Source organism: Lonchura striata, chromosome 27, assembly GCF_046129695.1.
Source record: "Lonchura striata isolate bLonStr1 chromosome 27, bLonStr1.mat, whole genome shotgun sequence".
In the NCBI taxonomy this organism is placed as follows: domain Eukaryota; kingdom Metazoa; phylum Chordata; class Aves; order Passeriformes; family Estrildidae; genus Lonchura; species Lonchura striata.
The window spans coordinates 6,149,506-6,161,243 of record NC_134629.1 but is presented as its reverse complement, the minus strand read 5'-3'; the positions used below and the strand labels follow the sequence as shown (position 1 = coordinate 6,161,243).

At 70.4% G+C, this 11,738-nt stretch overlaps 2 protein-coding genes across 3 annotated transcripts; one reads left to right on the top strand and one right to left on the bottom strand.

Annotated features, from left to right (window-relative positions):
• The first annotated feature begins 258 nt into the window (after positions 1–258).
• TMBIM6 (transmembrane BAX inhibitor motif containing 6) lies at positions 259–3,721 on the top strand. Of its 2 annotated transcripts, XM_021548297.2 has the most exons (10): positions 259–366; positions 1,632–1,733; positions 1,821–1,929; positions 2,025–2,145; positions 2,257–2,305; positions 2,429–2,526; positions 2,642–2,721; positions 2,835–2,935; positions 3,026–3,098; positions 3,177–3,721. In XM_021548297.2, exons 1-10 carry the CDS (start codon positions 311–313, stop codon positions 3,198–3,200), a joined length of 813 nt encoding a protein of 270 aa, XP_021403972.2. In that variant the 5' UTR covers positions 259–310; the 3' UTR covers positions 3,201–3,721. The 2 variants fall into 2 exon arrangements, with proteins under 2 accessions (XP_021403972.2, XP_031363118.2); XM_031507258.2 differs by having other exon boundaries at positions 3,026–3,721.
• A 158-nt stretch (positions 3,722–3,879) lies between these two features.
• On the bottom strand, positions 3,880–9,808 carry NCKAP5L (NCK associated protein 5 like). Its single transcript, XM_077788661.1, is given in 14 exon segments — positions 3,880–4,318; positions 4,652–4,791; positions 4,900–5,184; positions 5,267–5,345; positions 5,420–5,573; positions 5,659–7,382; positions 7,771–7,884; positions 7,970–8,089; positions 8,174–8,212; positions 8,371–8,439; positions 8,758–8,923; positions 9,546–9,668; positions 9,670–9,707; positions 9,710–9,808. Coding segments are annotated over 14 exon segments (3,387 nt in total). The 3' UTR covers positions 3,880–4,081.
• Positions 9,809–11,738: the final 1,930 nt, after the last annotated feature.

Here is an 11,738-nt window from a genome sequence, read left to right as displayed (position 1 = left end):
CCCGCCCCGCCCGGTCCCGCCCCGGCGCTGCCGGTCCGCGGCGCTGCCGCCAGGGGGCGCCCTGCAGGGCGGCGGCGCCACGGGAGGGCGCCCGCGGGCCGGCAGCGAGCGGGGCGCTCCGATTGGCTGGGCCGCGCCCACGCCGACCAATCAGCGCCGCGCTCGCGCGCGGGGGCGGGCACTGCTCGTCCAACGGCGGCGCTCGGGCGCGGCCCGAGCCGTGACGGCCGCTCGAGGCTAGCCCCGCCCCGGGCGGTGACGACAGCCAATGGGGTGAGGCGGGAGGCGGGACCGTGCGGGGTCTCAGCCAATGAGCGGCGGGGGCGGGGCGCAGAGCTCGCGGCCTGGCACGGGCGGCGGACGCAGGTGCGGGTGGGGGGCGCGGGCGGGGCGGCCCCGGGGGTCCCGGCGGGTCCCGGGGGGTCCCGGGGGGTCCCGGGGCGGCTGCGGACCCCGGGCGAGCCCCACAACACCCCCGGAACTCACCCCGAGCGGCCCGCGGGGGTCCCGCCCCCACCAGGCCCCGTGGAGGGGGGGGGGTTGGGCCGCGGGGGTCTCGGCCCGGTTCTAACGGGAGGATCGGGGGGGACGCGGGGGCAGCGGGGCGGCGGAGCGGGGGAAGGGCCGGGGCAGCCGGGCGGTGGTGGGGCAGGAAGCAGCGGTGGGTAAAGGTCGCTTGGCGCTGGCAGGGGCGGCAGCGGCGAAAGCGAAAGCGGCGCTGGGGGCGGGGAGGGCGGCGCGGGGCCCGGGACCGGCACTCAACGGGCCCGGGGCCCGGCGGAACCGCCTGGGGACACCGCGGCCAGAGCGGTGTCACCCCCGGGAGAGGGGGCTGTCACACCCCTGTCACACACACACACCGCCCGCCGGGGCTGTCCCCGTGGCCGCAGCTCCTCCTCTGCCGTGCCCTCTGACCTGCGGCGTGCCCGGGGCTTCGTGGCACCGGCCCAGGGGTGGCAGCGGTCCAGCGCCTCCCTTTGTCCCTGTCCTGCTGTCGCTGTGCCCCCCTGGGCCGTGCCGGTGTGGCACCCTCCTCTCCTGCACCCTCCTCTCTGCCAGGGCAGCAGCTTCAGTGTCCCCCCGCTCCCTGTGAGCCCTGTTCTGTCCCCTCCGCCCCTTGGGGACAGCTGGCTTCTGCCACCGGCTGGGCAGGTCTGGCTCCAGCAGCTGCCACAGGGGACAGAGCCGGCCGAGCCGGCTGGACCAGGAGGAGGAGGGCGAGGAAGATGAGGAGGAGGAGGAGGAGGCCGTGCCGGGAGCCTCCCGCTGCCAGGGCCACCTCTGGGGACGTCATTACGGGCACTAATAGTCACCTGGCACAAAGGCGTTTCCAGCTGCCGGCAGCGCTCCCACGGCACCGGGAGCTCTCCGGGAGCTCCCCTGGCCTCCGAGCAGCCCTACTGCAGGATCCCCGAGGGCTGCCCTGGCCCTGCAACAGCCCTGCAACAACCCTGCAACACCCCAGGGCCCCCTGGCCCTGCAACAGCCGGCAGCACTTGCACCAGCTGGACGAGGAAGGCTCCGGAGCCCCGGAAGCTCCTGCAGCTCCTGGGCTATCACTCGGCTCCTGGGGGAGGTTTGGGAGCTTTGGGTGGGCTCCGGATCCTTCCTGACCCCCCTTCCCCTGGCAGCTTGCAGCCCTGTGGAGCGGCCGTGGGCCCATCCCAGCCTGGCACCATGAACGTCTTCGACCGCAGCATCAACTTTGATGCCCTCTTCAAGTTCTCCCACATGTGAGTGGCACACAGGCAGGGCAGGGGGCATCGGGGGGGCTGTGCCAGCCCCCCCTGCCCACCTCACCACCCCCTCCCCACCTGCAGCTCAGCCTCCACCCAGGAGCACCTGAAGAGGGTCTATGGCAGCTTTGCCATCTGTATGTTCGTGGCAGCTGCGGGCGCCTACATCAATGCAGTGACCCACCTCTTCCAGGTGAGGGACCCTTGGAGGGCTGCAGGTGGCACCCCCAGCCCTGCAGCACCCGAGTGAGGCAATGCCCAGCCCTCACCTGTCTCTCCCTCTCCCAGTTTGGGCTCCTGACTGGCCTGGGCGCACTGGGGCTGATGGTTTGGCTCACGGCCACCCCTCACAGCCGTGAGACTGAGCAGAAGAGGCTGGGGATGCTGGCTGGCTTCGCCTTCCTCACAGGTGGGTGGGCACTGGGACTACCCCCGCATCCCATGGGACCCCAAATCCTGCAGAGGGGCCGGATGAAGCCCCCCAGAATGTCTCTGGTGACACCCATTTCTATCCTTCCAGGCATCAATCTGGGACCCCTCCTGCAAATGTGCATCTCCATCAACCCCAGGTAGGGGAGACCCCCCTCTCCGACCCCATCCCCCACTTCCAGCTGCCACACAGATCCTGTTCTCCCCACAATGCCCCCCCAGCCGCCCCCAAAACCCTCTGACCCCCTTCTCTTTGCCCCCAGCATCATCCCCACTGCCTTCCTGGGCACTGCCACCATCTTCGCCTGCTTCTCGCTGAGCGCCCTGTATGCCCGGCGCCGCAGCTACCTCTACCTAGGAGGTGAGAGGGGCTTTGGGGAGGGCTCCTGGGGGGCTGGGGACCCCCTGTTGGGGGGCTGGGGACCCCCTGTTGGGGGGCTCCCCCCAGACCTGGCCCTGACTCCCTCTCCCTGCAGGTTTCCTGCTCTCCGGCCTCACCCTGATGCTTCTCTCCTCTCTGATTAACGCCTTCGTGAGATCCACCTGGCTCTTCACGGTGAGTCCCCTTGCAGAGGCCACCCCACCTGCTGAGGGCGGGTGGACAGACAGACAGGTGGCACCAGCAGGGAGGGGACTGTCCCCACCTGATGCCACTCTACCCCCCGGCAGGCCAACCTGTACGTGGCTCTGATGATCATGTGCGGCTTCGTGCTCTTCGACACGCAGCTCATCATTGAGAAGGCGGAGAGCGGGGACAAGGATTACATCTGGTGGGTGCTGGGGACACGGGTGGGGGGTGACAGTGACACGGGGGGCAGGGTGGCCCCCACTGAGCATCCCCCCATCCCTCCCTCTGCCAGGCACTGTGTTGATCTCTTCCTCGACTTCGTCAACATCTTCCGGGAGCTCCTGATGATCCTGGGCATGGCCGAGGTGGGTGAGGGGCCGTGGGCAGGGCAGGGGGACAGAGGGACAGAGCCCATGGTGACCGTGGCCACTCTCCTCTTGCAGAACAAGAAGAAGGAGAAGAAGTGAAGCAGCTCTGGGCCGAGGCGGAGCCACCCCTGTGTCCCCATGTCCCCTCCTGTCCCTCTCTGTCATTAAAGGGGCTGCGCTTTGCTGCCGAGGAAGCAGCCAGAAGCTTTCGCACCTCGTGGGTTTTTCTCTCGTTCAGCTTTTTTTTTTTTTTTTTTTTTTTTCGAATTAAAAACCAGCCAATTTGTGGATCCTGATGGAGTTTGGCTCCCCTGGTTTCACCCCCAGCCTGTGGCCCTCGGAGTGGTCACCCATATGTGTCCTCTTTCCTCAGAGGTTTGTCCAGCCCCACCTGGGGTGTTACCCTTCCCCGGGAGGCCCCAGAATCAGCCCCTGGGGGGTTGTTGGTGGGACCCCCCCTCAGCCAAACTCATTGGTGGAGCCTCCCCTTGAGCACCAGTGCCAAGAAATGAACGTGTGCTGGGAGGGGCCGTGGGGACATGGCATTCCCAGCGCTCCCAGTCCCGCCAGCTCCGCTCTTTGTACACCGGGATGATTCAATAAATCGCTCAGACTCCAAACTCTCGTCCCTCTTTTTCCATCCCCCATGTCCGTCCGTCCATCTCACCATCCATTTTCCATCCCCCATGTCCGTCCGTCCATCTCACCATCCTCACATCCCCCCCACCCCTGTCCCTCCCTGGGACACACGGGGACACAGCGGCTGCAGCACCACATGTATAAATAACCCGGGCTGGGGGGGCGGCTTTATTGAGTTAAAAACCCATCGGCGGGGGGCTGTACAGGGCCATAGCACCATCGGAGAGAGCCGGGAGAGGGAGCGGCACGCAGCGGACACTCCCAGCCCGGGCAGCACCCTCAGAGCAGGAGCGGGAGCAGCGGGGACGGGGTGGAAGACGTGGGAGCGGGGCCGGGGCGGCTCAGCCCTGGCTGCCGCAGGAGGAGAGGCTGTCGTAGAGCGAATCGCTGAGGGACTCGGAGTGTTCCAGCCCGGCGGGGCCGTGCCCCCCGTCCCGGGACCGCGCCTCCGTGCTGCCCTCGTCCCCCACGTCCGAGGCGCTGGGGGTCCGGCTGCTGCTGGTGCTCAGGGCGGGGGGCAGCGGTGGGGGAGCCTCGGGGGATGCCCCCCGATGCCCCGCTGGGCTGCACACGGGGGCCTGGGGAGGGACAGCGTGGGCAGGGGGGCTGCCTGTGCCAGACAGCCACATCTATCCTCCCCCCACCATGCTGGGGAACCTCTGCGCCCCTCCAGGGTTGTTTAAATCCATCCCCAGCGCGGGGCGAATGAGGAGGTGACAAATGATCACAGAACTCTGCCGAGTGTTCCCCCCACATCATCTCCCCACGGCTTCATCCCCACAGCATGGGCAGGAGGGTCTGGGGTCTCCCTGCTGGGGTTTTGCTCCAGAGTTTCCGCGTCCTTACTCTGGAGTTTTGGGGATCCCAGCCCAAGGTTTTGGGGTACTCCAGGATTTCGGGAGTCCCATTACCTGCCCAGGCCGATGCAGCCCCTCTAGCCCCTCGGGGGGGCACACAAAGGGGTCAGCAGCACCGCAGGCTTTGGCGTTGGGGAAGGTCCAGTTCTTGCTTTGCTGGACACGCCGCGGCTTCCTGGCGTCATCCCCGGTGTCTGCGGGAAGAACAGGGGCAGCGCTGACCTGCGAGACCCCCACACCCCCCATCTCCCCATTGCGAGCCCCCGTGCACCCTAAGGAGGGCACGGACGGGGGACACCCACCCTGGGGCGCGGCGCGGTGGCCGTGCGAGCTGGGGGGGGCCGGGAGGCGGCAGCCCGGAGCGCTCCGGTGTTTTCCCGGTACCAGCAGCTCCTCGGCGCTGGGCACCTCCCGCTCCAGCGTCCGGGCCTTGCGCGGCACTTTGGTGACGGCGGCCGGCACGGCCCCGGGCAGCGGCTCGGGGCGGCCCCGCGGTTTGGGGGTGTTCTTGGCGGGGACCCCCCCGTAGTCGGGGGGAGGGAAGGTCCCGATCCCGCTGTCCAGCGTCCGCGTCAGAGACCCGCAGGCTGCGGCATAACGGGAGGGGTCAGTGCCGGGGAGCCCATCCGGTGCCCCCTCTCCGCCCTGACCTCCCCATCACCCCCTCACCGGCGAAATGCTGCGCCGTCCCCGACTCGGACAAGCTCTCGTCGGACGGCAGCTCATCCCGGAGCCCCACGTCAGGCACCTGCGGGGTGCAGAGGCTGAGCGGCCGCGGGGTCCCCCCGGAGCGGAGCCCGGCGGCCGCGGCGGGGTGCTCACCTTGTCCGAGGGTTCCCGCAGGTGTCCCACGATGCCGTTGCGGGGCGGGCGGCAGAGCCGCGGTTCTTTGGCGTCGGGGGGGACCCTCCGGAGGTCACAGAGCTCCCGCTTGTGCTCCAGGCGGGTCTCGTAGGGGACGTCCTTCCCGTCCACCCTGGGGGGAGGCAGCCATCAGGGGGACGCCCCACCCTCACCCCCACCCTCACCCCCACCCCGAGGGGACCCAGGTGGGAGCTGACCTGTCCAGCAGCTGCTGCATGAAGGTCTCGGCCGTCACCTCCTGGTACATGACAGGGAGAGGGCCGGGGCTTCGCGGGGGCCCACGGGGCCGCCCTTTCTCCAGCGCCAGTCCCTGCAGGAACGCGTGTTCCTCCCGCAGCGCCTTCCGCAGATCCTCCGCCTTCTCCATCAGCTTCGAGATGTTGAGAGACTCCGCTTCCAGCTTGCGGGCGGCCAGCTTGACCTCTCGGCGAAGGGGCGCGGGGGTCCCGGCCCACTCGCGTCCGCGGCCGCCGTCCCCACGCCGGCTCAGCGCCGGCAGCTTGCTGCGCCGCAGCCCGAACCAGCTCGCCAGCCCCGCCGCCTTGCCCTTGGCCTCGGCGCCCGGAGCCCGCTCCTGCCCCTGCAGCCGCAGCACGTTCTCCTCGATGCCCTTCATCACCTTCTCCTCGATGGCCGAGTGCCCCGCGGCGCAGGGCGCCGGCCCCGCGGGCTCTGCGGGGCTTTTGTGGGGACCCCCGCCCGCCTTGGCGCCCGCCGGCTCCTCGCCCCGCGGTGCCCCGGCTTTGCCCGCCTTGGTGGGCAGCTTGGTGGGACTGCCGTGAGGGCTGCGGGAAGCCTTGGCAGGGGGCGCGGGGGGGGTCCGAGAGGGGGTCCGGCCGCTGCTGGGGCGGCCCTTGCCCCCCGCCTTGCCGGGGTCCCCCATGGAGCCGGAGGAGTAGCAGCGGGCCAGGGGCTCCGCACCGTGCGCGGGCTCGGGGTGCTTCAGGCTGCCCCCCAAACCCGCCCGGGGCGGGGGGCGCAGCTCGGCCCCATGGCCCCGATCGGGCCGCCCTGGGCCGGGCGGCTCCCGGCCCTCAGCCCCCCGCAGCTTGCCCAGGGCGGCCAGGCGCTCCTTGAAGGGCAGGTAGCCCGGCTCGGGGGGCTTCTTGCCGGGGCGGCGGCAGGGGGCCGAGCCCCCCGTGCCGCGGCGGGAGCTGGGGGGGGAAGCGGCCGCCCGCTCCCCGCCGGCCGCGGGCCCCGGTGGCCCGGGGGGCTGCTCGACCGCCTCGAAGGTGCGGGGGTGGGGGAAGGCGGGGGGCTCGGTGGAGCCGGGCTCTGGAGCGGCGTCGGGGGACGGGCGGCGGCTGAGCACCGGTGAGGCCTCGGGGTGGGCGCCGCGACAAGGGATCTTGGAGGGGTGGGCGAGCTGGGGGCTGAGGCGCAGCCCCCCGGGGGGAGGCGGCACTTTGAGCACCTTTGTTGGGGAGGTCAGGGGGTTGGGGACCCCGCCGGGTGACAGCGGGGTGAAGCCCCCCTCGGGGCTCTCCTCGCCCGGCGTGTAGAGTCCCAGGAAAGCAGGGTGCTCCCCGCGCCGCTGCCGGGGGGGTCCCCCGGGGGCTTCCCCATTGCGCCGGCAGCAGCCCCCGCCCTCACCTCGCAGCAGCCGCTCGGCCAAGGCGCTGAGCAGAGCCCCCCGCGGCGGACCCCCTTCCTCGGGAGAGGAGCAGGGGCTGCCCTCGGTGCCCCGCCAGCCCCCCGCAGCCCCCGGGCCCCGCAGCGGGCAAGGCGGCCAAGCCAGGGCTGCGCAGGGCTCGGGGGAGCCGGGGGAGGCCGGGGGGGGTCCCAGCAGCGGGTCGGTCTCCTCCAGCTTGCGCAGCACCTCCAGGATTTGGGCTTTCTTTTTGAAGAACGGGGACAGGGCATCCAGGGGCGGGGCACCGGGGCTGAGCCCAGGGCTGCCCGATGGCACCGGTGGCAGCACCTGTGGGGACAGGGTACCATCACCTCACCAGGTGAGCACCTGGCACTGAGCCCCCCAGTACAGAGAGAGAGGACACAATAAACTGTGGGATGGGGATGTAATGGGGATAGGGACATCAGGGGCAGTGGGTTTTGGAGCCAGAGACATCACAGATGGAGGGGCTTGGGGAGGTGGACACCACGGACTTGGAGAGGTGACACCACAGGGACCCTGCTGAAAGTGCCATAGGCACTTGGATGGGGACACCACAGATCCAGGGAGGGGGACAGGAGAGGACACCGTGGGCCTGGTGACACCACACACTGGGAATAGACAATGGGGAAGGGAGTGACACTGCCCAGAGAGGGGGACACTAGGACAGAAATGGGTTGGGAACACTGGTACCCACCTCGGGCAGGGACAGACAGAGGCCAGGGAGCAGTGGGGGTGGCTCTTGCTCAGCAGAGCCTGGCTGGGGGGTGACCGGGACATCTGGGGGTGCTGGCACCGGGTGCAACGGCAGCTGGAGAGGAGAGAGATGCTGGGTTAAGCTCTGGGGGGGCTCTGTCCCATGCCCGCCCCCCAACCCTGATGCAGCCCAGGCACACCTGGGGGAGGGAGCCAGTGGAGAGCTGCAGCTTCTGCTGGAACAGGTCGCTCAGCACCTGGTTCTGGCGCTCCAGCTCAAAGACGCGTTTCTTCAGCTTGATGCACTCCTCACGCAGGTCCTGGCCAGGGTGTGGGGGTATCAGCCAGGACCCCCGGAGCCCCTCAGCATCCTCCCAGCCCCCTGACACCTTCCTGACACCCACCTTCTGGTTGAGCAGTGCCTGCACCACGTGGTTGGCAACCTGCGGAGGAGAGGGGAGGTCTGCGGTGGGGCACAGGGCACACGCAGCCTCCTGCCCCAGCACACACGTGGGCACACGCATGGGCACACGTGTCCTGTGTGCCTGGGGGACACAGGGCACTGGGGACACCCTGTGTGTGTGTGGGTGCTCTCCAGTACCTCGTCCAGGCAGCGTTCATAGGTCTCCCGCTGGTTCTCATTGGCCTGGGCCAGGGCTGAGTTCTCTGCCTAGAACAGAGCAAGGACAGCTCAGGGCACAGCTCAGGGGACACAGGGGACATCCCGATGGCACCAAGCAGACCCTCTGTCTCCTGGTCAGGGGGACTCAGGGCCACACATGGCAGGATGGGGCTACCCCAGGAGCAGTGGCACACGAGGGGCCACGGAAAACTGGGAAGTGCGACCCACCACCATGGTGTCGTCTGTGGCTCCGTGGCACTGGCCACAGCTGGCTCTTGGCACTGGCCGCACGGTGGCCATGGCCACAGCTTCAGTGGCCACGGCTGCCCAGTGGTCCCGTGTCCTGGTGGTCCCATTCCCGCATACCTCCAGCTCCCGCAGGCGCTGCAGCAGCTCGTGGCTGGTGCCTGTCTCGCCCAGCGCCGCCGGGCTCCCGGCTCCCGGCGCCTCGGCCACGCTCTCCGACATCGCTGCTGCAGGGGACGGGCATCACCACGGGGTCCCTGCTGGCCCCTGGCCCGTGGCACCCGGCCTGAGGCGCCCCCAGGCCCTGCACAGCCCGGGGTCTCTTACCTGGCTTTGGATGTCCCCAGCCCCAAACCTGAGCGGTGTCACCTGCCAGGGAGAACGGGGATGAGGAGGGGGATGGAGCCGCCAGCCTCCAGCCCTGACCCCTCCGGCACCAGGAGCCGCAGGGACTCCTCCTGCTGCCCCCTCCTTCCTGGTGGTACAGGGGAAGCTTCTCGGCCCCGGCATGCACAGCACGCCCGGGACCGGGACCAGGACCAGCCCTGGGACACCGGGATGTGCAGCACCACCGGGACCGAGACCGGCATCAGCCCCGGGGAACCTGTGTGCCCCAAGGACCGGGACCGCCACCGGCACAGGGTCACGAGGATGTGCAGGACCACCGGGACCGGAATCGGCACGAGCCCCGGGGCACCGGGATGCGCAGCACCTCCGGGCTACCGGGATACGCAGCACCCCCGGGGCTGACCCCGGGGCACCGGGATCCGCAGCCCCGGTGCAGAGGACCCCCGGTGTTCAGACGGCCCCCCCGCCAGTGCCGCACACCCCCCGCTCCACCCCGGGCTTCCCCCGCCGCCGGTGCCACCGCGTCCCTGCGCTGAGCGCCGGTCCCGGCCCGTACTCACGCCCGGGGCTCCCGGCGGCGCCGCCGCTCTCGGCTCAGAGCGGCCCTGGGGCCGGTCCCGGCGACGGCGGCGTTTCCATCCCGGCCCGGCCCGGCCGCGCTATTGTTGGGAGGCGGCGGCGGCGGCTCCGCCTTCCCGCCGCGGCCGGGGAGGAGCCGGGACGGAGCCGCCGCCTCCCCCGGTGCGCGGCTCCGCCAGCGCCAGCCCCGGGGAACCGGCGCTGGGGCCCCCGGGAGCGGCGGCACCGGCACACCGGGAATCATCCCGGGAGAGGAAGCACCGGGAATCCCTCCGCGGCACCGGGCGCCGCCGGAGGGCCAGGGCAGAGGACGGAGGGATCCCCACGGGCATCCCGCACCCTCTGGAGGGACTGCCCGGAGCCCCCGGGACCCCTCGGGGAGCCCCCCGGGGCTGCAGGCGCGGAACCGAGCCGCGACCCCCGGCCGTGGCCTCCACCCCCCGCCCCTCGAGGGTGAGGTTTGGGTTTTTGGGGTTCACACGGGGCCACGCGTCCCCGGTTCACCCGGACCCCACGGCACCGCGGCGGGGAGCGGGGGGCTCGGCAGGATAGGGAGAGCAGAGGGGACAAGAAGAGGTTTTGGGGGTGATGGAGGAACAAGGGGAAGGTGTGGGGGTGCACGGCCAGACCTCGCGCGTGCTGTCCCCGTCCCCTGCAGCCCGTGGGGCGAACCCACGCGGGTCCCTGCGGTGGTCCCCATTGTCCCGGAGGTGCCCGTGGGCCCCTCGCCTGCCCCCCGCGCAGGAAGCGGCCCCGGGGCCGGCGGCTCCGGCTGCGTCACGGGGGGAAGTGAGGCTCTGTCTGGAGGGGAAGAGGAGCCCGCGGCCCCCCCAAGCCCCCGGCGGGGACAGCCGGGGGGGCCTCGACAGATGGACAGCGCGGCCATCCCCTCCCCCAGCGTGGGGCCCCGCGGGGGCAGCGCGGGGGTCCCTGTGGGGAGGGGGACACGGCTGCGGCACAGGCACGGCCACCCGGAGCCCGTGTCCCCTCCCCAGGTCCCCCGGTCACTCTGTCCCCGCTGCCCCGGGCACTGCGGGGACACGGCGTGCGGACACGGTAGGGGGACACGGCGTGGGGACACGGCGTGGGGACACGGCACGTGCCCAAACCGCAGCCCAGGACGTGCCAGCGTGGCTGTGACCCGCTGGCCCTGGCCTGCCCCATACCAGGGTCCCCATGCCGAGCCCAGGGACAGGGGTGACAGCCCCAAGGGTCCCCAGCCCTGCTGAGCTGTTCTGGGGACAGCCAGGACGCACTGGGGACAGTCCAGGGACATGGAGTGACAGCCCCGAGTGTTCCCAACCCTGCTGAGCTGCTCTGGGGACAGCCAGGACGCACTGGGGACAGTCCAGGGACAGGGGTGACAGCCCCGAGTGTCCCCAACCTTGCTGAGCTCTTCTGGGGACAGCTGGGACACACTGGGGACAGCCCAGGGACAGCCAGGATGCAGCGGGGACAGCAAGGACACCCTGGGGACAGCCGCGATGTGCTGGAGAAATGGCCTCGGGGTGCAGGGACACATCGAGGACAGCTGGGACTGGCCAGGGACACGCAGGGACAGCCAGGGATGCGGTGGGGACAACAGAGACACACGCAGGGGACAGCTGGGGTGTACTGGGGACACTGGGGACCGGCGGGTGGGATGAAAGACCGTGAGGGACACCCCAGGGACACCCGGGATGCAGTGGGGACACTGAGGACACCGCAGGGACAGTCAGGATGCAGTGGGAATATACCAGGGACAGTCAGGAATGCCCCAGGGAGAGTCAGGATGCACTGGGGACACTGGGGACACCCCAGGGACAGCCGGGGTGCATTGGGGACATTGAGGACACCCCAGAGACAGTCCGGGTGCACTGGGGACACTGGGGACACCCCAGGGACAGCCGGGGTGCAATGGAGACACTGGGGACACCCCAGGGACAATCAAGGTGCAATGGGGACACCCCAGGGACAGTCTGGGTGCAATGAGGACACCACAGGGACAGTCCGGGTGCAATGGGGACACTGGGGACACCCCAGGGAGAGTCAGGATTCACTGGTGACCCTGGGGACAACCGGGATGCTCTGGGGACACCCCAGGGACAGCCAGGACACAGTGGGGACACCTCAGAGACAGCCGGGATGCTCTGGGGACAGGCGGGGACAGCGGGGAGAGCCGAGGACACGACGGG

Excerpts from the sequence above, each read along its gene's own strand:
- TMBIM6 (XM_031507258.2), top strand. The coding sequence starts at position 311 with ATGAGCGGCGGGGGCGGGGCGCAGAGCTCGCGGCCTGGCACGGGCGGC. Across the intron at positions 2,146-2,256 it reads TGGCTTCGCCTTCCTCACAG|GCATCAATCTGGGACCCCTC; the intron begins GTGGGTGGGCAC and ends CTATCCTTCCAG. Across the intron at positions 2,722-2,834 it reads GATCCACCTGGCTCTTCACG|GCCAACCTGTACGTGGCTCT; the intron begins GTGAGTCCCCTT and ends ACCCCCCGGCAG.